The following is a 27,765-nucleotide window of genomic DNA, read 5'->3' as shown; positions in this document are numbered from 1 at the left end:
TTATAATATATTAATTTTTCTACATTTGTTTTTTCACTTCATTCTAATTTTATTACACAAATTGTCATAATATTCGTACTCAACCTTCCATTCCGTGTTTTCTGTAATATAAATTTAAAAAAAAAACTTATTTAATATATTTAAAAATAAGTTAATTTTCTTGACCCATGAAAGAAAAAATACCTACTTACTTACACATCGTTACACATTCTAAAAGGTTTAGTTATATAATTTCAGAAATTATTGTATACTATACATTTAGAAACAAAGCATCCATACTCGCTACATTAGTAGTACTATGATGAATGAAGAATGATGTAAAAAAGTTTAACCTTTGTTTTGAAAATTCCAGACACGTTTTTCGCGACGTCCTTGGTCTACTTTCAGTTGCAAAGTTCTTACTTCAAGGGCTTATATGATATAATAATTTTGGCAGAAATGTTTCCTCAAAAACTCGCAAAAAATAAATTTAAACGATAAATGAAACATAAAATAAATATAACTGTATTTTTAGAACCATAATTTATATTTATTTATTCAATTACTTAACGATATTATAAATATTTTCTTTAACAAACATTTAAATATCACCACTAAATATATGTATGTTCATTTTATGTATAAAATATGAAATTTTATTCAATTTATTTTCGATATAAAATTTCCAAAGCTTGCGCTTAATTGGATTGGATACAATTTAATTGAGTCTATAATGAAGTTCTTGCACTTGTGAATAACCTATTCGCCGTGTATAATTAATAATGATGGTGTATCTTTTGTTCCAGCTTGTTTTCCGATTTACGCAGTTTGGCAGGCACCACGTTAATGAACTTGTTAGCAGCTCTATTTATGACACAGCTTTTATATGTTATTGGCGTGGGAGGAGTACCGGTAAGAGATTTTTTTCCATTAATTTAACTCTTGACAAAATTTAATTAAAAACGTAGACCGTGTGTGAGCGACCAACACATGTTGAAAGCTGTTTTCGTCGTTCCGTCTTTCTACCACTCTGAATATGATAATAGCATTTGCAGTGCAGTGCAGTTCGCAAAGTGGAACAAACTAAACGTTTTCCAGGCAACATCCATAAAATACGAATAAAATTGTTAGTAGCTATAGCAGCCAGCGTTGGCGCGTGATCCTGGTACAATCTTTGTTCATTCTTCGGTCGTCCTTGCTGTTGCTATAAAACTGGTGTCCACGTCATCTTGAGCTACAAAATTTTTGTGGAGCACTTACTTTAACGATCAATATTTCTCAGATTATAGTTTCTTTTAATATACTCAGAACTATAAAAACATGTTAACATAATAATGATTCGTTATTACATACTAAGGTCTGTAATTTATTTTTTATTTTATTCACTACAGTCATGCAACTCCAAGTGGAATTTTTTATTTTTATACAAAACGAAGCTTCACAATTTTGGGGCTGTATTTAAACGTTAATTACATTAGTAGAAACGTTACTCGCGTGGCGACTAATAGACTCTGCTAATATAAATCTCTGCCCATATAAGTAGTAAACACGTCATCACGAGCTACAAAATTTTGTACTTTAACGATAAATATTTATGAAATTATGTTGCACGTTAACAAATAATTATTCGTTAAGGACTTTTTTTTTGTATTCAATTCCAAGTGGAATTCTGTATTTTCATGTGAAACGAAGCTACACAATTTCAGGGCCCTATTTAAATTTCACCTGCATTACAAAAGCTCTGTCGTCCTGAAAATAATAAGCCTCATAACTCTTTGTCGTCATCTGCAACTGACTTTAATCAACCAGATGGACTCAAACCGTAAAAGTTTTTTTCCCCTCTCTTTTGCACTCCACGTTCCATTTGTGTTTTTTTATTTGCACGTACTTCAATTTCATAAATATTTATTAAAAAATTTAATTTAGTGTCGGTTAGCTAATGCAACCACTAAAGTATATAAGCAAATTTTAGGGTTTCACTCCTTTTATTATGATTTTCAGCATCCGCGGAATAAAACTTTAATGAAAAGGTAACCACAGAGAGATGGATAGGGATGATGGAGGGGGTGGGATTATGAAGCGCTCCCGGGTCTTGTGGCTTGAAAGATGCTCGAAGTCGTCGTATTCAACACGGAATTCTCCATCGGAGCCAAATCCAATTCAATCGCCAATCCCCGACAAATTACATTTAATGGAGAAATGACTTTGTGGCTTCTAAGGAAACGCTTATATCATTTCTTTCGTCGCACTTCCCCACGGCCGCCTTTTTTTTTTGTTCTCAGTCAGTCCTCTTCTTATTCTGTTCGGTTTTTGCCTTCTTCCATCCACGAACTTTTCCTGTAATTGGAAAGTCATAAAGTTCAATGCCGCACGGATTAAATTGTTTCCAATTTCTCAACGTCCTCGTGTCAAGACCTCTTCTCCTCTTCCTTCCCTAACCCAGAAAACACTATTTCAATATGCCAGAGCCAAAAAATGCGCATTTTTCACCGAATTTCTTATTCAAAGTTTATTCACTCCACCGGCGCACAATTTATACTGGCCAAACTTCAGCCGGGAGAAAATTGTTTTTTATTAACATATAAATAAATCGTTGACCGAATCCGATCAAATCGACCGAAACTAAAATAAATATTGAAATTTCCTTATGAAACTTTCAAAATATTTCACACATTTGTCACATTTCATGTCAACTGTAATTTTCTACAATAAATAAAATCATCTATGTTTTAAAACAAAAATTACGTTTTATAAATTTTTGTAACTTGCTTGAAAACTTAAAATATCCTTTTGATTGTGTCAACTCTTATAATATCGGAAAAAATGATGTTACTATTGTTAATAATATTGCCTAAAGTACAAAATCATTGCTGTACATCAATGGCTTCGATCAGTGCGAATTCACTATAGTACGGTTAAAAAAATTGCACAGTCCTTTTAAATTATTGTAACTTGCTTGAAAACTTAAAATAAGCTTTTGATTGTGTCAACTCTTATATTATCGGTAAAATTGATGTTTCTATTATTAATAATATTGCCTAAAGTACAAAATCATTGCTTTACATCAATGGCTTCGATTAGTGCGGGTTCACTATAGTACGGTTTAAAAATTTGCAGTCTTTATAAATTATTGTAACTTGCTTGAAAACTTAAAATAACCTTTTGAATGTGCAAACTCTTATATTATCGGTAAAATTGATGTTTCTATTGTTAATAATATTGCCTAAAGTACAAAACCATTGCTGTACATCAATGGCTTCGATCAGTGCGGATTCACTATAGTACGGTTCAAAAAATTGCACAGTTCTTTTAAATTATTGTAACTTGCTTGAAAATTTAAAATAACCTTTTGATTGTGTCAACTCTTATATTATCGGTAAAATTGATGTTTCTATTATTAATAATATTGCCTAAAGTACAAAATCATTGCTGTACATCAATGGCTTCGATCAGTGCGGATTCACTATAGTACGGTTTAAAAATTTGCAAAGTCCTCGATTCAATCTGTGTGGCTGAACCGATTTATATTGAATATTAATCACAATTTAATTTAATTAATCACAATTTTAATTTTATAAACCGATAAAACGAAATGTGTATAATTCGCGTAAAACAATATATGTTTTTGTTTTGTTATTTTATTTGTATAAAATTTACTAGCGTAAATTAGCAAAATTAGCTTATTGTACAAATAAAGGCTTTAATTTCCAATGTAAATAAATTGGATTGTTTTCTTTTTTAATTATGCTATGTTCATTATTGCGTTAACTTGCATAAACAAACATGCAATGTTGTGAATACACATAATCTAATTTGAATATACATTGTTACAGGCAAATCAAACAGTAATTATTGATAATGTATTGAATATTATATCAAATCAGCAATTATTGTGCAACATCCGAGTTAATGGATGTTGATTTGTCGACACGTTCTAATGCATTATTCACATTTAATATACAGGGAAAAAAATGTGAAATGTCTCGTTTTTTTTTGTTTGCTTTGCATTATATATGTGACTCTCTGAATTGAAAATATCACGGTAAGCTTTTTAAAATGAAATTTTCTTATTTCAATGTTGACGTCAAACCGTGAGGACGTGTATAACTTTATATTAGGAAAAGAAATTGACTTTTTCCCCAAGAACTGCTGTGGGCGTAAAGCGGAAAGTCTTTGTATTTTATTATAATATAAATGTGCAATACCGACTTGGGACAGGTATTTCTTAATTAAAAGCGCCTGCGGCTTTTATTAAATCCTACGGATGGTATAGAAATGCATGTACCGTCCTACCTCGTGCACATTTAAATAAGACAATGGAATATAAATATAAAACACATAAATTTACTTGATAACAATTTAACTTTTTTATTTTAATTAATACCTGTAAACCATTTTAATTAATAGTAATCATTATTATTGCAATAAAGTTAACATAATAACAAAGATTAAAATAAAATGAATTGCTGAAAATGGGTATTGACCATAGGTCTTTCTGCCCTATTTTAATTAATTATTTTCAAACAAAATATTCATTACTGTAATTACATACAATTATTACCTAATTATATATGGAATTACTATATTCAATTAGGTCGGTTTTTACAAATTTATAACAGGCATGTTTCGATTTTTCTTTTCATTTTGACATTTGATAGATGTCACTTGTCACTTTGAGCATTATTTTATTTTCAACATTATTGGAAGATATAATTTTTAATTATATATTGGGTTGTGTAATAAGTTTTAATCAATTTTCAGTCTACATTGTAGGCGAAAGTAACGTCCTTCGTTTAATTCGACATGGAACGGAAAAGGTGATAATCCGTTGGCGTAAGGTCCGGAGAGTATAAAGGATGATGTAGAACACCCATTCGAGATTATTCAAAGCCTCATTGACGATATTTGCGGTTTTTGGGAACGTAAAGAAAGATGACTTGATCACGTTGAACGGCCCTTTTCTGCAGAATTGCTTCGTTCACGCGATGAAGTTAGACGAGATAGCATTCCTTGTCGACAGACCTGTTCTTCTCTAGTATTTCCCAGATGATTACACCTTTACAGTCTCATCAGTCGCAAATAATTGTCTTCCTGAGATGGAGATCTTGATTGCCATTTTTGAACTTGGAAACCCAATTTTTAGCGGTCATCTACTCCATTATGTTATAAATGTCGCAAACTGCTTCCGTAGCTTTTTTGACCACGACGAAAGGAGAAATGTACCAATGCCCAAAATGATGTTTTTTTGAATCCTGCAACATCCATTTCAAAAGTGTGAAAGTTGATTAAAATTAATTAATTAGAAAAATAGAAGCAGATAGGTTTGTAGAACAAGAAAAATACTTGCGAATGCATATATACACATTATCAAACAAAACACAAATTTGCAAGAAAAAATAAAAAAAAAGCGAGGGAACTTATTACACAATTTAATATATTATTACTTTTTTGTTAAATTTAATTGAATGAGATATTGCATTAACGATTACATCAATAAAATGCCGGTCTTTTAATGACAAATGTAGGTTTTCGTTGAGATCATGATGTACCAGATGCAATTTATTTCAACGTTCAGTGGAAATTTATTAAGCTCGGATCATTGTGCACGCAACAATGTCTAATTCTTACAAAACCCATTGCGAGTCGGCAACAATAAGGTCAACGTAACGGACATATTGTGCGGAAATAATGCTATTCTATGGATCGTCTTTCGCTATAATATTTAATCATAAAATATTTGATAAAAATAAGTTCAAAGTTTACTTTTCGAATAAATAAATATTATTAAAAGCTTAGCAATAACTATTTAATTAATAATTGTATATTAGAGTAGTAATGAACTACACAATATAGATACATAAGTATTATTTATAAAGGATAGGGCGGATATACCCGCCTCTCGTCGGCAAATGGTTCAATTAATGAAATGCATTAAAATATAATTACATAATTATTATTTTTTTACTAAATTGATACGTTATATATTTGGAACAAAGAATTGCAATGATTATTAAATTATATACTCACTATTATATACATAATTGTAATGTTAGTTACAAAATCATGTAGTGACATTCACATTCAGAGCGTCATAAAAGGGATGACAACGTTCCAGTTTTACACGGTAATACGAAATTTAATGGGTTAATAGTTAAACAAACCCGGCGGCAAAATTTGAATCGATTCAATATTAAATCAACGAATACTAATTAATAAGCAAGTCTATCAACTACACGAAGTGCATATATAAATAATTGAATATGAAATGTACTCAAATTTATATCAATAAAAATAAATTCATAGTATATAAAAATGTTTACATGATTTTTTTTATATATGCTTTATTTTGTTTTGCGCAATAATTATGTGAAATATAGTCATGATTCAAATTAGTTCATTAGAGGACAAAGTTTTAATTATACAATTAATATGAACAAGAACTAGAAACTAAAATTAATAGGATATGAAAGTTTCTTCATGAGCAGAATAAAACATAATCGCATAGCATTAATTTTGTACATTATTTTGTATTTGTTCTTTATACAATTTTTTAAATGAAATAACATACCGTCATACCTCGATCAACGAATAGAATGCGTTCCAGAAATGTATTTCACTTTACGCAGTAAATAATGTATTTAACTATTGCAGTATTTGCTGAAAGAAGTCAAATATCTTGCAAATATCTTGCAAAATACACCAAATTAAACACGAAAGGTCAAATGCCAGCAAAGAAAAGAACTTGGAATCAAGTTGACTTAAAAATTCTAAAACTACTTAAAGAATTATTATCATAAGAAATATAAACTTGAACTAGAAATGAAATTAATAGAAGGATACAATACAAGATAAAAGTAGATTAGAAATCATAAATTGTGATTGTTTATTTGATGAGTTTTGATGTGTTTCTTAGATTTAATAAGTTAATATCGAAGTATTTATTAAAATAAGAACAATTTTATAACTAAAAAATATATCTTCTTCAAGATACAAAATTCGACAAAATTTATGGTTTCTATTAAGCAGACACAAAAAGAGATTCTAAAATTAATAACAATACCAATATATTTAAATACGTTTAAAATAAATGTAAATCTACATTTAATGTTAATAATATTCCAATTATAGGAGGAATTCTTAACAATGTTTTATTAAATATTCACATTGTAATAATATATATGAATTAGGTAGATAGAAAGATAATTTAATTTATTTTGTTTTATACAAATGTTTAAAAGTTGAACTAATCACAACTATAATTAGGCTTAGTTTATAGAGCTTTGTTGAAAGCTAATTTACGAAATGATATAATTGAACCCTGTTTACTGCATGTAATGGCGTCGCGGCACAAAAATAAAAAATGAAGTTACGTAATTATACATCTCGCACAAAAGGGAACGTTATTTTTATTGTTCGAACACTGGAGCCATGACCATTACCTTTTTTAAATCCCTCAACTTTGGCATTTCGCGAAGTCATAAAAGTTTTTATTGCGAACACAGCCAGCGACCTCCCTAATTTATCGGGAAATTATGGTCGTGTCCTTTTTTCTATCCACCCAAGTCTGCGTTACCTTAAACAGTAAAACGCAGTAAAACCGAACGTGCTCCATTCGAAAATTACGACTGAAATTAAGCGGTAAATTTTTTAATTGCGATCGCGTCGCGCGTCCTCCCTTCAGAAATTAAATTTTCATATTGTTTGCGCGTTACGAAAGTTTTGACCCGGCATAATTTTATTAGTCCCCGTTTTATATTTATAAACCAATTAAAACGGAACCGCCGAAAAATTATGTTAATTTACACGAACAAAAAAAATAAATTCGTTGTTTTGACCCCCAATGCCTTTGGCAATTTTTTTTTTGAGTTAAATTTAGTGTGTATCCAAGAGATTCATTAATTAATTAGATTTTTGGTTGATTTAACGGAGCGTAGATGGAAATTTTTAAAAAAAAGTTAACATCGGCAAAGTAAATTTCGAGCGATATTTAAATACAAATGCGTTGGAAAATGGTTCATTTCCATTCGGGTAAAATATGAGGAGATGACAGTTCGTAACGGGGGAAAGGTCTGATGTAGGTGGATAACTGGAATTGATGTTTAATAGTGTGCCAGGACTCCTAACGGAGTGTCGCATCCACTTTATTACTTGCTGATGATTATTGGCACTTTTTATGGACGGCTGATTTTCTCCGACGTTTTCCTTCTGAATACTGGGGAAAGGGGAAAACTGGTAAAAAAAAATATTAGAGAGCGCCGACTGAAAATATTTCAATTTTATTCTGGGAATACTGGCAAACGAGTATTTTGTCGACAATGCATCCCGACGAAATTTACTGTATGTTAATCAAGTCATTTGCAATGCAGAAATCACCCGGGACTGATGATCCATTCAAATAATCGTATGCAGATCTATGTTCCGACACAATGTTCTATAATCCAGCACACTAGGACTGGTTCAATTCATACTTATTTATGTACCATTAAATAACATATCACAATGTGTGCGCAAATGGTTCAAGTTTTTGTGTTATCAAATGTTGACAATTCATCATCATTCTGAAATGCATGACTAAATTATCGATGCCAATTTAATTGTGATTCATTACATAATACATGATTGAATAGAAAATGAAAACATTAAAATAAGTTACACATACAGCGATTTAAATGAATATAACGTTATTAATACAATCTTACACACATCAAGTAAATGAAAGATTTTAACAAGTCCATTAAAGAAGTCTGCAAGGCGAGATAATTATTGTCTTTCTCAATTTATGTTGTAACAATAGACCGAATTCTGTATATTTTAAAGAGCTCTGTCTTCAGCTGAATAGATTTCTTTTAAACAATTCAGAATTCATTCATTTATTTTAAAGTTCTGCGATTATTGTATTTAATATTTTATAATAAACTAAGTTTTTCCTTAGCGTCATGAACGTAAATATATAAAAATCTACAATTTTAATCGATATAATCAATATCAAAAGATTTGACTAATTTGCAGTTTGTTATTATCATAATTTATAAAAATAATTTTGTCTAAGTTTTGGTTAAAACGTATAAATAATATTTCATAAAATTTATTTAAAAGTTATATATAGATAATAAATAGTTAATTTAAAGTAAATGAAGAGAGTTAAGAGATAAATATAAAACTTTCAGTAAATTCTAGCTTTATATATAAAAATATCATTAATATTTATAGAATAACGTTGTCAAATATTCAATTATAATTTATATATTTATTTAATTAAAAAGCTTTTATCTGTGGAAGGGCAGCAATTACATTTTTTGTTGTTGTTTTAAATTGATGGAGGCGCTTTGATACAATCAATACTACGACCGCTTTTGTTTTCTTTCTTCTTTTTTTTTTCGTACTCAGAGCTTTTTTCGTACTCGAATAATGACCCATTACGAATTCGTGTAATTTATAAGTAATTTAATACATTCTTTAATCACGTCGCAAACATTCTGATTCGCTGCCCTTGATCCAATTAAGTAATGCTTTCTTTTTTTTAGATCATTTCTTGTATCCTTATTAAATATATTTTGCTGTAGCTTTTTATGTCTGTATTTTATATTTATGACAGGAGATTGTAATTATATAAATTTTTCTATTCATTTTATAAAGATTTGAAGTAGATTTATCAAGAGGATAAAATAAATCTTGTTAATAATGTCCAATTCATCCGAAACCCATTGTGACGATACTATGAAAGCAAGGAAAATTGTCATTGTTTGGAAATAATCCAATTCAGTGTACATATAATACAGCAGACAGTGGGACGAAAATGTGCGCCAGATTATTGGAATTACATTAAGAGGAAAATATATATATCGTAGGGCCAATCCTATTTCTTATATCTTTTATCAAATCCTAAAGTATATGTATTTTATAGCTCTGATTGTCAAGAAATGTTTTTCATCTGCCAAATCTATCAAAATCATTCATAAAACTATATATATTACAATATACAGCAATACATCGCACAGTGCGGGTAATCAATTCCGCCTATATTCTCGACTATTTAAAACCGGACTAATCAAAAAACTAAATATATGCAATAATAAATTCCACGTGACTAAAATGATCATTTTCATGTAAAAAAATATTTTGTATACTATTTTTATAGAATTTATTTTGCTCAATTAAAATTTAGTTTGATTTGAAAATTTTCAATCCAATCGATGTTATTTGTACAAATATAAATGCATTTGACAAATATCTAATAATTATTCAGTTTTTTGTACATATGACACTAAATCTGAAATGACAGCTGTCTACTGTTCAAAACAAATGATTTTTGACAGGTGTCAAATATTCAGTTTTTTGTACATATGACACTAAATCTGAATTGACAGCTGTCAACTGTTCAAAACAAATGTTTTTTTTTTGACAGCTGTCAAATATTCATAACAGTTATTAATTTTGACAGTTATCCATTTATTTATATGATGATATATTGTTTACTGCATAATTTTAATATATAATATCATGAAATCATTGCAAATTGGATTACATTTATTGCATGATTAGTTCAAATGCATACAGTGTGTAGAACTTTAAGTTTAATTGCATTATTTGTTTTTAATTTACGTAACCATTGCTATTATTTATTATTAGCCTGAGGGTGCCATTATTTAGTATTCTCCCATTTGAATCGCATGTATATAATAAACTACAATGCTGTTTCTGGAATTGCTTAAAACCAATTACACGTAAATTGTAACAGCGGAACGTATACAATATATTTGTTTATTTTACATCTTCATCTAAGTTGCGTTGAATACAGAAAGTAGTACGAACACACATTACAATGATGCAATTAACTATAGAATACGATTCGGTATTGTTTCAATTGTAAACAATAATATTGAGAATAAATCACATTGTAGAAAGACAAAACTAATAGCAATTTAAAACAATTGTGACTGGAAACTTTACGCTTCATTACTCGCGCGGCGTCTGTGTGGCGCTGTTGGGTACAAACCAAATATAAATTTTAAGAATTATTAATTACTAACGTTATATTTAACGGAGTTTCTCAGATTCCACGCGAGTAAGTGTTAAATGTATGAATGTACTCCTTATTTCAATTACGATGTATAATTATTGCAATAAATATTGATATTATTATAATAAAAAGCAAATTAATTTCAATAAAAAATATGAACAGTCCAATAATATAGCATTTTTTTATGTAGCAGATATTTCAAAATAACTAGCCGATAATGATTTATGCAATTTTATGCATTGCGGTTATTTAATTTGATCAACGTAAAATTGCTTATACATGCATATTCAAAATGCATATTTGTTCCTCGTTATTCTGCACTTTAAACATAATTTCAATGAATCATCAATTATTGTGAACATACACATCTGCATACGATTAATACAAGCAAACATACATAACGACAAATCAATATGAACAAAAAAAACAATCGGAATATTTTATTTATTTTATAACTTAATGCTGCTGAATTATCCAACTCTTTATTAATTAATTAAATAGAGAGAATGCATTTAGTTTATGAGTTAAATCTTATTTGTTTATATATAAACTTCCTAGATAAACTACTTAGATTGGTGGGTCTTCTTTTTCTGATTCGTTGTCTCATATTATTCATTCTTATAATTTTCTTATTAAGATCGAGTTTTCAAAATGACAGCTGTTAAATATTAGTAGTAACAATGTTACGTTTTATATTATATAATACTTCCTAATTAAAATGCGACTAATTTAATATCTGTAATTCTTTGCTAATTGAAAAATTTAATCCCTAAATTTCATAAATTCCTTATGTAATTTAGACATAAATTTCCTTTTGGAATATTACAATTTAGATAAATTTACTATACGAGAGACAAAAGTGTCAGTGATACATTGAGGCAATGCAAGAAAGACAAGTAAAAGTAGTTTGTCCAACATATTAGGTTCTATTTCGTGGAGTGTTAACACACGAAGTCGTGAGTTTCATGTTTGAACTACTGCAATATAACAATATAAGTTGTGTTCGTATTGTACGCAGTGGGCATAATATAATTGTGTTTGTTTGTTTTCCAGGATCCGGAACTGTGTGTGGCCTTAGCCTTTTCTCTCCATTATATCCGGCTATGCGTCTTCTGCTGGATGCTGGTAATGACCCACCACATGTACTCGCAGTTCCGAACGAACCTCCACCTTGTTCCGGTCACCGATAACGCCATAGGGAAGCGTTTCTTCAGGTGAGTGAGTTTCACGGTGTGCGCGAAATAGAAAATATGCCCTTACGTTTCCGCAACTCTCATTTATTCGAAGATACCTTTTGTCTTCCTGCTCAACAACCCGGAAACGCACATTGTCTTACGTAATGTATCTTTCAATTCGGAGCTGTTCGTTGCACGACGTCCATTACCTGCGCGAACAAACATTGTTCTTGGAGCAGTATTTTCTTGTACATACCGAATGTCGATGACAATTTGCAATTCCATAGTAATCAAAGTTTTGGTATCGTTGTTTATGGGCTTCAGCGATTGCTATAATGGCCAGAAAAACCAATTACAAATGTGCACGCGGGAGATATTTACGGCCGCTCTATATCTTCTGCTGAAAATTTATGAAATATTTCAGTGGCTACAGCTACAGGATTATTAACGGCCGCCGATGCTTTTCACCTCCACACCACCATATTTATTTACCTTTACGCTCGACAAGATATGTATGACCAATATTTGTTATATACCTCGCCTGTCCAATTACAGTTTTATTGTTCTATACACAGAATTAATCACGCAATCTACACATTCCATTAAACTTTCAACATGTTGATTTGAACATTCATAGTTATTATTTATTTGTTAATTTAATTATAAAAATAGTGCATTAAAATACAAAAAATTACATGGTTTTGTGTAATTTTTGTAATTATACAATTTATATTAATTTTTATTTAAAATATAGAAAATTAAAAAATATATCAAAATAAAATTTACTCAATATAAATCTGTATAGAAAAATATGATTTTAAAAAGGAAAAAAATGTTTACAGATCAAACTAAGAGAAAAACTTGCTGAATTTAATTTTCTTTGTTCTTGTGTTTGTACCCCTAACTTCTTATTGGCTTAATTTTATTCGTCGCTTTTTTATGTTTTCGGTCATCTTCTATTGGTTAATTTGATAATATTTTCCCAGATAACTTAATGATCTCACTTTTTGAAAATAGTGGAAGAAATACGCTAGACATCTTTGTTCAAACGTTCTATGTATTTTGTAAATAATGAAGAAGTATTACTAGATATAATTTCAATTTTCTATTTGCGTGACATAAATTCAAATATCCTTCACTTATTAATATATTCGCACATTATTGTCCTAAATTCTCTATCCATTATAGCTTATGAACTTTTCACCTCGTTTGGTAGACAAGAATATGACTTCATTTCTTCCCTATTTTCTGCTTGTTTCAAGAGACTTAGTATCAAAGACGATTTTGTGTCAAAATATTTATGTTTTAATCAAATAATTAATTCATTTTTACATTTTAAGTATTTTAAAGATTTGTAGTTGGAGAAAACCGATTTTCAAATTATACAAATTTCTTCAAAAATCCGGCTTTTGAAAACCTATAAACCCTAATCAGTTCTTTAAAATTTACTCTATTGAATTATTTGCGTTATAAAAATTTTATTTATTGAGTAACTTTGGATTTGAATCAACCACTATAGAATATTTTTATTGCACTGACGTTTCCAATTGAAATTCTCGTGTCGGAGTGTAGCATTGCACAACTTCCTGGCACGGTTCCATTTATTCTACCACGCGACAAACGCTGCCTAAAAGACGAATGGCGGCATTTGTAGCTTAAGAAGATCGATAAGCTTAAAGGTATCAGGTGATACATATACAACATTTGTATGACAAAAGTACACGACAAATACCTACGACAATCTCTCCCATTAATTCCGACCAAAACGAATTGAGAACAATTATTAAATCCGCCATCAGCAATGAGAATAATTAATGTACAGCGGTTTGCAATCAAAACCACGAGTGCAGCAGTCGTGGATATCATTACGACTGACCGTTCTGCATATTCGAAATTAATTTATATAATTAGAATTCCGCTCATGGGGTAATATTAATATGGGATTTCAACATTTATTAACGCTGAAATCGACCGTGATTTTGTTATGAAACAGCAAAGGAAATTTGATTCCGTATGCAAGGAGCTTGTGCCAGAAGCAGCAGCAGTGTGTTACGGTTCGCAAGAGGTTTTTGCCTGTTTTCCTTGCATCTTTTTACATGTAATACGTTATGAGAAAATAATGCGTTACACTTGGACAAGCATATTTTTACCTCCAGAAATTGCGAATTTTCTAGAACATTGCAGATCATTGATCCATTTAAAACCTAAGCAGCTGCACAATTTTATTAGTAATTGTAATATATGTTGCTAGAAAATCTCAAAAACGTATTGCTTAAAAAAAAATGACATCTTTCAATTATATATAACGGTAAAGATTATACTTATATATAACAATTTGATACTAAATTTTTGACATTACTCATTGTGATTATCTAAAACATAATTTGTTAGATCTATGTCAAAAAGGCGTAAATTGTTAAGAGTTAAGCAACGAACAGAAATTTGAATTTCTTCAAATTTGGAATCTGTGATTTGGACCCTTCCTCATGAAATCAAAGAGGCTAAATATTGAATTTTCGCCCCCTTTTTACAAAAAAATATAATTAGCTATTACTGTCGTCACTGGTGAAATATTGTTAAAATTCAGTGTTTTGTGATTTATATGAGAATCATCGGTCCGAAATGAATTAGGTACGTCCCTTTCATATAATTTAATTCGTTCTATTATTGCCGTTCCGAACGTCCTTTGTTGTTACCGTTCATTAAACTGGAGGAATGTACAAATTGTGTGTAATCGAAGGGCTTTCATTTCGCAGTCACGTTTCAAAATGTAAGTGAAAGTGTCTGTAGGTGGAGGTGGTAGGGCCGAGCTCGGAGTAAAAGCGGCAGAGCAAATTTGATTACGTGAACCAATATCCGATAAGTGGTGGTTATAATTTGATTCTATTTCAGATATTCTGCATTCGCTTGGGGCATTCCCGCAGTATTCCTAACTGCCAGCATCATTATTCAGTATCACGACAAAGCGGGGAAAATTCTGGATACGGCCAGCCTCAGGGAGCACAATTGTTGGTAAGCTTTCTTCATATATATATCCTTCTCTTCATACATCCTCTTTATCCCATTTACATAAATCTATTAAGACTTGTCTAAAAGTTAAATTTAATATGACTTAACTAAATGTGTGCGAAAGCAAATACTTGTTTACTGGATGAAAGAGTGTAGGGTCTAAAACGTGCAAATAAACTAAGTTTACTTCGTACTCAGGTATATTTACAGTGGTTTCAATTTGTTCACAATTTTAAATATGCACATAAAATACAAAAAAAAAATATTCAACAATACAAATAAATAAATTGAATCAAAAATTTTATTTTTAATTATACATCCAGACAAATAATATAATTAAAAATTAAATATATATAATTAAAGAATTTCTCTTTCAAAAATCCTAGTATTTTGCTCATAAATTAGCAATGAAATAATATTTATAATTACATACAATTAGGAGATAAATTTTAATTAAATGCATTAAATATATGTATTGCTGTATTTCTTAGCAATACATTTTATTAAAATTATCATATACATATACGTTCTTAATCCGTTCCAGGTCCTTGAATTTATACCAAAAAGGACTATACCGAACGATTTTTTCCAATAAGAATTCATTCAAGAAGCTCGATATATGGGACAAAACGCTTAGAACTTTTCACTTCACCCAATACATTATGGAGTTGTATACAATAATTTAAACAATCTTTAATACTAAAATTCATATATACAAAAGCAATTATATGAAATAAATAAAAAATTAACAAACTGAGACCTACTGAGACCTTTATTTGAATATATACATTTAATATTTATCTATTATATATAATATATTTCTGTATACATAAATATACAGAAATATATCAAATAATAATTACACATTTCAATATGTAATAACTATTTAGTTGAATAATTACTACAGTAAACAAATCGTGGGTTGTTTCAACCATGAAATAAAAAATTATAAGTGCATTCTCATGGAAATTATATAAATAATAATAATTCAAATGCAATGGTTTCATATACAAAATTATAATCTCAACATAATTTGTTGTTCCTGTAAATTAATAAATTATTAGGGTGGAACGATTTTTCATATGGAACTTTTTGTTTCAGATTTATAATTTATATTTATTTCTATTTGATTTTTTCTTATATGTAATTGATGTCAGAAAATTTACACCTGATAAATCTTCTTTTATTGAATGAATTACTTTATAATATTTAATTAATATCCAGTAGTTAATAAGATTATTCTTAAATAAAGCAAAGTCTAATACTGTATTATAATTGACAAACTTGTTGTATACGATGATCAAATAATTTGTAATAATACGCACATGACTGAATGGTGGTAGCAAGTGTATTCAACGGCTGTAGAGACGTAATCACTGAAACGAAATAATTAAGTTGAGTCAATATGATTCGAGTAAATTTGAACTAATTACTGATTAACTAACTAAGTAATTACCGCATATGCAAACATTAACAAATTGCAGGCTGCTATTGTCCACACCATTTTATAAATAATAAATATACAACGAAAGGAAAGGAAATAAATTTAGTAATAATATCAATATTGCAAGAATTATTATATAATTAGAAAGTGCGGTTTCAAGCAGTCCGGATTCACGGTGTGAAAATTTCAAAACAAACTAAATTTTAGTTGAGCAATAGAAAATAGTACAATCACTTATAAATCTCTTTTTGTGCGGTTTTAAAGTACTCGATTATTATTTTTTGTAAAAAGGCATGGAATCGTGCAGTAATATAATAAAATAGCCAAGCAAAAATTTTGTATTCAATGTACTTCACGTTGTTAATAAGTTTAACGAATACATCTAATTGAGAGATGCCTAATTGTCAGATACGCTAATCTTGAGATCCACAGGAGCGAGTGGCGTCTTGCATCTAATACGAAGCGACGTTTTGATTGAAATCAATGTGTCTACAGTCTAATCAACACATTTCGGTGCTAAACTTTCAACAGAATTAACTACGTCTAATAAATACAACAGGAAGAGGATTCATAAACATTTACATTGTGTAATAAATTATTTACATTTTATAGTTGAATACGCATTTTACAATTAATGCAAGCATTGCATTTAGAAACTGTATGTCGTAAATTCAGAAATATGTTTTTTTTACTCATTTGAAATGTTTATGAATATACAGTGGAATCTCGCTAATGAGTTTCATCATGAAACATATTCAAAAATACACATAATATGTTTACACAAGTTTTAAAAATGATCGTCACTCGTTATGTGAAACGTCGCTCGTTAAGCGAGACATTTTTCTTACAATTAATTTTGCTCGTTTAGTGAAGTTCCACTGTATAGTTGAAAAGCCTATTAAATCTAAGAGTCATATATGTATTCAGTTAATACACAATTTCAGCTTGGAATATCTAACAAAGCGAAACTTGATTCTCATCCAACAGAAATTCTATACTTCTCGTTTTGTATGAATAAAACAATTATATACGATTTAGTAACTTTGGAAAACTTTATGAAACTAATTTTTTCGTGAAATAGATACAGCAACACCTCGCATAGTGCAACTTCGATCAGTCCGGGTTCACTATGGCAGTAGTTTCGAATATAAACAATTTTTTCTACAAGTAATTAGTAAATAAAGAGAATATTAAGGAATCACAAAGTTATCTTTGAAATGTATTCAATTAATTAAAATTATTAAAAATATTGTTTTGCAATTGAATCTATATTATTTCAATTTTTATTTTTCTTGTATTTTATAGGAAATGAATATGATATTGTCAAAGATAAAAAGTTTTTCAATTTGCTGTGAGCTTATCAACGATGCGGACCATTGACTCTAAAGATGAGGAAATTGAAATATCTTGAGACTACGACGAAGAACAAAAAAAAACTGTGGAAGTCAGTTATTGACTAAAACATCAATGCTATTACATAATTCATTATTTCGGTCTCTTATTTCAAAATATTTAACATTTAATGACATTTTCTAGTAAAACAGTAAAAAATAAATAAATATTATTATTTATTTTGTTACAATCATAATTAGAACTTATTTACTTATTTATAGAATTAATATTTAATAACAATAATGTGCTAGTAATTTCGAATGAAAATGCGTAATTAATAACGTATTAATTATTAAATTGCATTATAATAATGGATTGGATTGACGAAGTTCGGACAAAACAATTTTTTTTAATCCGTCTTTCTCAAACGGATAAAAATAAATCGAAGAAAAGTTCGGGTTTAAAATAAAAGTCGTTGATAAAAACAATAAGAGATGAAAAAAAAATGAACGCTCAAGGAATTGAAAAGTTTACTTACAACTTGAACTAATAATAATTCAAAATTCTATTAAATAAAGTTTGTTTGCATATCCGCCAATTGCGGAAATTACTGCGAGTGGAAAATGGAAATGAAGAAAAATAATACGAAAAATAAAAGAGTCAACGAACGAATATAATATGCGGATTATTCTAACAAAGAACTTCATATTTGTGGAGATTCATCTTTTCGTTTGTTTGTTTGTTTTTTTTTGGACTTATGTTTTTTAATTGGTTTTAATCTAGTTGTATGAAAATGGAGTTTGTTAAAATAAAGCGATTTGTGAATGCTTCTTTGTAGCAGTATATTTCAGTGAAATTACACATTTCCTGGATAAACGTTAAGCTCATCCCTCTGCGTATATGGACACTTTAAGCCTGTTTAATATTCCGTTTTACGATACATATGCTAAGCTCCAATATTTGTTCAGTCCTTTCAATATAGCATACGTATATACGCAGGAACGTTGCAGATGAGGAACAAAGAGCGGAAAGATAAATTGTGTATTACGTCGTGCGAGGGAAAATAAATTCAGTCTGCATTTAAAACGTACGTAATCTGCAAAAATTGCTTTCGAAATTGCACACGTCGACGGCTTTTTTGCGGTACGCGTTTGATCCACATTCCATTATCTTCGATCTGCGAATATACATACTTTTTACTGTGCCGAAACATAAATGTACACAACAATGAATTTTTGCTAAATTCGCATATTTCATAATGGAAAAATGATAAATTATCTTTTCATAATTGCATTGTTCTAGGCTTTATTTATTACTCATCTATCCAATAAATACACAATTCATGTAGCGGATAGTAATAATTTGCATTGGTAGAGCTACAACATCGAACATTGTTCGTATTAGATGGCGTCTCTATTGATAATATCCATATGATTTTTAGGAAGTACCAACCTTCAGACGACGCCTGTCAAAATTTTATGGCAATTAAACGTTTAGTTCACAAGTTACATTGGTTTTAGTGACGCTACTTTTTTAATTTTAAAAACAAGTGAAAATCTGATTTTCTGTAAGATATTAATTGTTAATATTTAATAGAAATTTTCTCTTCATATATTTCGACAAAGATATTAATTCGATCAATCCAGATTTGCTGTAGTATAGTTTGGAAAATTGAAAACAAACTAAATTATAATTGAGCAAAATAAAAATGAATTCTAAAAAAATATTACACAGAATTCTTCAGTTATTTCCTCGATTAGTCCGGTTTCGGTCCCAAATATCCCGGTGGAACCGAATACCCGCACTATGCGAAATATTACAGTGTTTATTAAGATTCCTAAAATTATCTAAATGGTTTAATCAAAATGCATTTGAAACATTATCAGATTAATAATTAATATAAAATATTTTAGTTTATGATTGAATCTATATTTATAAATGGAAATGAATGAAGTGGAACATTTCATTTTCTAAAATAAATAACTGAAAAAGTCTAATTACTTTTTAAAGAGAATTTTTTTTCCAGATCTGTTTGATCGCGTTTCATCGTATTTAAACAGTATACATTTTATATTAATTTGCTAAACGTACAATTTAAAACTTCTGATTTACATTGCTTTATTACTAAAGTTAGAAATTCAAAAAAGTATAAGGCGTAAATTCTGATCGTTAATACTGAAATTGGAACTTCATTCATAATCGTTTAAATTGTTTTATTTTACAATGTTTTTTTTAACATAAATTTGGGTGTGTTCAATATGGTGCATATATAAATCAGTATTGCAGCGAAAACTAATTTCTATTTAAATTTATGTTTGCCAATTTATTTTGTTGTTTTCGATAGTTTCGATCGGGGGAGAATTGCGCGGGGATTTGGAATATCGACAGACCGAATGTTGTGGCATTGCGGCAGATGTTTGCCTTGCGGAATAAGTCCTTATTTTGAGTGTCAATTAGCATTGGTGCAAGTTGTAGGTAATAGCCGAAAGTCATAATAAGTTCAAATGGACGTCGTTATGCAAACTTAACAAATTTTTACGGTCCAAAATGTACATATATCTCATATTAATTCTAAATGGATGAAACCACAGCAATGTATGAATAATCGCTATATTCTCCAAACATCCAGCGTATGCATCTTTTGGAACAAGTTAGTCTATTATAGTTTCCGAGAAAATCACTAAAATGTGTGCTTTTTTTCGCGAATTACAGACAATTGGATGAAACCCCAGCAATCTATAAATACTCGCCACATTTTCCATCTAGTTTCTATAGGCATCTTTTGAATTAATTGAATCCATTATAGTATTATAGGAAATCACTAAAATGAGTCAAAATTGAAGATTCTGCCGAGAAATGTTAATGATTTAAGAAAATAGGTTAAACGTTACATAATATATTAAATGTATTGCATGAATCATGTAATAAGTTGAGATGAGATATATTATTATTCTTTTTATGTTTTTGTTTTTGCTAGGTTTCTGGATAAGAACAGCTTCATCTTCGGTCTGTTGGTTCCAGTCGTGGTGATGGTGGTGTTCATCTTCTCGTACATCATCCGTTCCGCAGTGGTGGCCCGTTACGTGATCAGTATGCAAGTGGACAAGCGGATACGTGATAAGATGCGAAGGAAACGCACCCTGCAGATCGTCCTATTTACGAAGGTATAATGTTTCACATTTCCCGCATTCTCACTCTGCGCCGAAGCCATTAATGAAATATCCCGATCGAATTTATTACACGAAAGGAAGGGTGAACGCTTTCGGATGATTATGATGATGATGAGTTTCGGCATTAAATTTTAGTTTGAATTAGGGCTGTTTAGGAATGTGCGAAGCATACATAGAGTCGCTCCTGGGTGACGGCCTAATAGATTCAAGAGGACCATCGATTATTCGACATCCAATTAGTGACGTAATTGATAAATAAATAAATTGTTAATTGGAATTGCACGCCCTCGAACTTGATGAAGGGCTCTTCTGAAGCAAATTGATGAAATTTGTAAAAATATTAATATGCAACAAAAAAAAAGTATAGAGCTGATGGGTTGGGATTCTGTTGTGCATTAAAGTATGTCTCTGCAATTCAATTAGAAATGTTTACCAAAGCGAATTGTGGTCGGGTTTAATTAAGATGACGAGGCTCTTTATTGCGTTTGGAGGCGTTCTTATATTTTATTTACAGAAGCCGCATGAATTTGAAATTACAACAAGCGTTTTGATTAATTAATATTTATACTTTCTTGCATCCATCATCATCCAACATCATCTAACTATACATGATTTTTGGGATTCTCATCACTCATCAAATTTTTCGCTGTATCCTCAAAATATTTAATCTGCAACGCACATATTTGTATATACATTAATCATAGTTACAATTTGCAGTTTATTAAATATTTATCTTTTATATATTTTTTTTTAATTTTTTAAAGCAAATTATTAATTATAATAATTATGACTTTTATCCTATCTACTGTTATTTGCTAAATACGACTTTTTTTTACATACATTAAATAAACAATCAGAACAAATTTCCATTGAAAAACAAAGATTTATAATTTTTCAATCAATTTACACCTTTAATGAACTTCGACTAAAGTCAAATAATATAAATTTTCACAAATTATGAAATCAATAATTACAAATGTTTCACACTTTGTAGGTATTACAGCAATTCCTCGTATAGTGCGGCTTCGAATAGTCCAGATTTATAATACAAATTTTAATTAAGCAAAATTAAAAAAAAATCTAAAAAAAATAGAGCATATAGTTAGTACTTAGTTCCTCGATTAGTCCGGTTCTGAACATGTTTCACACTATTTAGATATTTAAAAAAAAATGTGCATACAATTAGTATTAATTCATCGATTAGTCCAATTTTAAACATATTTCACACTATTTAGGTATTACAACAATTCTTCGCTTAATGCGGCGCTTCGAATAGTCCAGATTTATAAAACACATTTTAATTAAGCAAAATAAAAAAAAAATCGAAAAAAGTAGTGTATAACAATTAGTATTTAGTTCCTCGATTAGTCCGGTTTTAAACATGTTTCACACTATTTAGGCATTACAGCAATTCCTTTCATAGTGCGGCTTCGAATAGTCCAGATTTATAAAACAAATTTCAATTATATTTATTTGTATAAAGATAATTATAGTTATATGAATGAGTTATAATGAATAAGTCTTAATAATTATAAGATAAATCGATATTTTCACTCTATCCTCGAAGTGTTTGATACATCCACACATATTGAGTTTTAGTACTTGTGGTAGAGGTGATACGGTTAGAGCAAAGTTACTACATCGATGATTGCGCTCTGACACAAAGGTAAACATACTATCGAACAATTTGAAGTTAGTAACTTTATTACTCATCCATTTCCGCAATCACATGCATGCACATTTCATCCCTTACGCATCAGCATTCAACGCTGCCATTCGCATGCAAGTTATTATTGCTTTCGGCATCAATTTTATTTCGTTCGAAACAAAATCGACGAATACGTCAAAAATTTGCCGACATCAAAGAGCACGATTTTAATTAAGCGAATATCCGCCTTTCGGAGCTCCAATAATCACCGTCCATTGTTCAGCACCACAGAAGCAATCAACGGATGCGAATTTCAAAATAATCACATACTTTCCGTTCCAACCATTGATTGATATTTCGTCCTTTTCTTTCTATTGTATTCTGCAAAAAAAAAATGTTGTACGCTATTTACTATTCGAGTTTTCTGTGAATTATTAAGAAATTTGTACATGCAGAAAATTACGCTTGAAACGCTCCCAATTTTTTGGTATATAAGGAAATTTAGTTTTAAACTCTCATCAGACCATCCATATCAATTCTTTTGAGATTGATTTATGAAACATCTTTAACCCAAAAGAGATTACAATAATATATAATGATGAGTTTAACATACAAATAAATTTACAAAAATAATAATAACATGACATAATTGGATATTGATTGCATGAATATTTAAAAAATCATTTGATTTTTTAATTAACATAAGAACATGTAATTGAAATGAAGTAACCAACTACAATTTCAAGTAATTATTTCTTACTTTTTTCTTACAATCAAAATCACAAATTTAAAGTCATATTTTTTTTAATAATAACTCGTATAGTGCGGATTTGATCAGTCTGGATTCACCATAGTCTGGTTAGAAAATATAAAAATGAACTAATGTTTAATGGAAAAATAATTGATTTTTTTTTTACCTTTAAAAGGTAATGTTTCTTTTTATGCTTCTTATTTTTATATAATTTAGTTTATCAATTAGTTCGGTTTTATACAGTATGGATCCTAATTACCCGTACTAAACGAGGTATTGTACAAAATGTTGAAAGAAATAATGTAAGTTTTAATTATATTCTAACGATCCTTTTTTTTTCTATTTCATTCAAATTTAATTGTCTCAAATAATACAAAAAAAAGATATGATAATACTTATACACCGAGTTAAACTCACTTTAGAATGCGGTAAGACTTGATTGGCACGACCGATAATCGCCGTGTCAATCAAGGAGACTTTGGAGATTAAGGGCCAATTCCGAGAAGCGCCAAATCCTTATTACTTAATAATTGAGATTCTTCAAATTCAATTTAAATCAATTAAAATCATTTGAATATTAAGTGATTGATATAAAAGTTTGATCGTTAATTATAATCAATTTAGATTCAATTTTATGTCCAGAAATAATCCATAAAGGACGTTTAGTAAAATGATTCACTTTGTGTAAATGTTCGAACCATCAATATTCCGAGTACATAAAGCACGATTAGTTATTTTATAGTTCATGATGTCCCTGAGAGATAGCAATTTCCATGGAAATTAATTAATTCACTGGAATATAACAAATTCAAATATTAATGGCTATTTTCACGTAGATGTAAATTTTATCGTATACCAATTAAATAGCAATACCTCGCATAGTGCGGGTAGTAAATTCCGCATTTGAAACCGCACTAATCGAAGACTTGAAAACCGCTTACAAAAAGAGACTTAATAGATTAAATAAATATAATTATTAATATATGCAAAACAATTATGTGTACTAATTTGTTACAATTAAAATTTAGTTTTTTGATTAAATATATAGTGAATATTGCTTTTCGAATTTATTAAGTAACAGCAAATAAACAACAGAATATAATAAATTATGTAATAAATGAAACGATGATGACTATCAGAATATACAACTAAAAATAAGAAACTTTATCTGACTCTTCTCTTCTATTATATACAACCAAACTTATCTAATTAACTTTGTATTCAGTTTGCATAATTTATCTGCAAAATAAATTAGAGTTTTTTTTATATTTATAAGAAACAGTCTGTCTTCATTACGTGGGAGCTGTATAAGCCAGAGAGGTCATGGATGAATAGCCTTTAGGATCCCTTTTCATATAATTTTTTTTTCTATGATGATATAATTTATAACCGTGGTCGGCAACCCACGACCCGCAGTTCACTCAGCTACCTGCTACAAAATGTATTTGTCTGGTAGATATTTATTCAACATTAAATCAATATCAATATTATGAAATTATTTAAACCTTATAACATATTTATCAATGATCTTTTTTATAATATTATAGTATATTAGTTGTGACTATTGATCATACATTTCTACAGACTTGGGTATGATCGAAATGTATTTTAATGTTATTTCTATTTTCAATTAAAATCTAAAATTTTTATTTGTTTAATTTAATGATTATAAATTATTATGATTATATTTTATTTGGTTTATTATATTTTATTTAGTTATCTTAATTTTGCTGTCAATCTCTACTAGAAACAAATGTTTAAGTATACTCAAGGCTACGAAGAGTAATTTAGAATATTCAATGAAGATCATTCATAAAAAAAATCAATTCCAGTTAAAGAGCATTATTAAACTTGATGTAAAAGTTGAACTATAAATTGTGGATTTAGATCAATGAAGCTTGAAGAGATGTGTGTTTGTTTCAGATAAACATTTTACTGCTGACTGTGATGGTGCTAGGTGCTTTGACGAAACTAATAAAATCGGATACGCTATGGATCGCGTATCACGTGGGCCAAGGGCTTCAGGGCATATTCATCGCGATGCTCGTCACATGCAATTGCCAAGTCCTGAAACTGTACAGCAAGACCATCAAAACCAAACGGAGCAAGTACATTCCATCCTACGGAAATATTGCCGCAGAGGCCAGGAACATCATCAACAGAGGATCATCAGTTACAAAGTCGACCAGCCTCCAATTACTCGCATGGGAACCGTGTCCGGATCCTGTTTAAATATCTCCAACGTTATTATTTGCATTAAACGAGAATTCTGAGTTATCATAGGTGAGTCCATCTTTATTAATACTCGGAATATAACGATTTTCTTTATTATCCAAACTTGATGCGTGCACATGTAAATGTCACCACATTCAACGAAAGTTTTAATAGTCGGCTTTTGTTCGCTGCACCGTTTAACTCTTTAATCGCAGTAAACTTGCAAAGCTACTTACATTTACATCCTAATTTGAGAATCATTAAATAACGATTATTATCCTTGTGTATACGTTTACTTTCTATTATATGCAACGAATATTATATTTTAACTTTTCCTTGACTTGACGCGTTTTGGCGCACGATTTAATTTAACGATAATGAAGCAAATTGAGCTCCAACCTGATTAGGTCCACTTCATTAATTTGCAAAAACTTTTCCGATGGAAGCGGCGAACTGTAAGCGATCTTGCACCGTCCATAGATTCGGAAAACCATAAAGATAAGAATAAACATCAAATGTAATTTACAAAATTCACCCAATAAATTTCTCGTGTAAAGCAATTTCCGTGATGCACCCGGAAACTTTACGTGCGCGCAAGTTTTCCTGTAAATCCGCAGATACATTCGTTTTAAATGGATTTCATCTTGCTTTTCATATGCAAACTTCGAATGAAATTAAAAGGAATTATATAAATCGTCTAGACGTTTTAATGAAAATATTCTTTAATTGATTTATTTTTTAATTCACTTTATGTATTTTGCTCATTAATTACAAACTTTTAATAAACGAATAAACCTGTGCATATTAAGTATTTCCTGTAAATTCACGAATTCGTTCATCATAATTTAACTTCTAATGGAATTATAAATATCCTTAATGATAATTTTAATTTATTTGCTGTTTGTATTATTTTTTTTCAGATCAAGCTTCAAATTCGGTAGTCCTGATTGGAATTGTTGTTCGGTTCTGGCGTTCGTAGTTCAACGCCAAATCATTGCAAGGTGATATTAATTTCGTTACCATATCAAATATAATCTATCGAATAAAATGTACATTTCTATATAAGTTATGCGAAGCATTTTATATCAATAAAAACAGATTATAGTTTAGATATATATATATAAATATTTATATAACTGTGCTAAATATAAACAAATATGTTGTAGATTCAATGTATGTACAAAAATGTAAATAAAAATTCATTATTTTACAATTTTTATTATTATTATGATAAACCTCTCATTAAATCAATAATCCTGTTATAAGAAACACCTGACACGTTGCAGCTTCGATTAGTCCGGATTCACTATAGTACTCTATTAGTCTGGTTTCAAAAAGAATTGGCAGAATCGATTACCCGCACTATGCGAGTAGTACTAAGAAAAACAGACGAGTTGTGACAGTAAATAATTATCATCCCTTCAAACTAAATCTTTGCGGTAGAGAACCGTGGCTTTGACAATAAGATAAATTATATACTAAATCTGTCCGGATTATTGGCCCTTATGGTATACAAGATTAATTGGTATTTAAGTAAGTTTGGCGTGCGAGTGATGCAATTTCTCCTACTATAATTAATTGTAAATGAAACGTGGTAACACCTTAAACTCGTGAATTTAATTACTTTTGCTTCACAGTGAAATTGCGATTATTTCTGCTTTAATGCACGAATCACGCGGATTTAAAATGAAACCTGAATGGATATTATTGATTGCGTGTATTCAAGTACATTGGGCAGAGTGGAATATTGAAAGCGTATCTTTTGTGCTTCTCCTGACAATTGTGTAAGTATTACATTTAGATAGATTGCCTCACTATATTTTACATACAACATATAAAATATGAATACAAACGAAATACATAAATAATGCATGTACAGCTATATTTATTTTAGGTCTTTTCAATTTCAATAACTACAACAGTAATTAATTCATATTTATATTTACTTTTTTCAAATTTGAACGCGTATTACAGCAATATGGATAAGAGCACAAGAATGTATCTATACTTGCTGGATTCTCCA

At 29.5% G+C, this 27,765-nt stretch overlaps 1 protein-coding gene across 1 annotated transcript; it reads left to right on the top strand.

Moving 5' to 3' along the window:
* Window positions 1-785: 785 nt before the first annotated feature.
* On the top strand, window positions 786-26,838 carry LOC108557444 (adhesion G protein-coupled receptor E2-like; the record flags this gene model as incomplete). Its single annotated transcript, XM_017913950.1, is given in 6 exon segments — window positions 786-891; window positions 12,053-12,213; window positions 15,067-15,186; window positions 20,937-21,123; window positions 25,452-25,811; window positions 26,663-26,838. Coding segments are annotated over 5 exon segments (883 nt in total), but the record flags the coding sequence as incomplete, so codon positions are not given.
* Between the last annotated feature and the right edge of the window lie 927 nt (window positions 26,839-27,765).

This window comes from Nicrophorus vespilloides, unplaced genomic scaffold (assembly GCF_001412225.1).
Source record: "Nicrophorus vespilloides isolate i.1.1-1 unplaced genomic scaffold, Nicve_v1.0, whole genome shotgun sequence".
NCBI lineage: Eukaryota > Metazoa > Arthropoda > Insecta > Coleoptera > Silphidae > Nicrophorus > Nicrophorus vespilloides.
The sequence above is the reverse complement of the archived record's forward strand: the minus strand, read 5'-3'. Positions and strand labels throughout refer to the sequence as shown.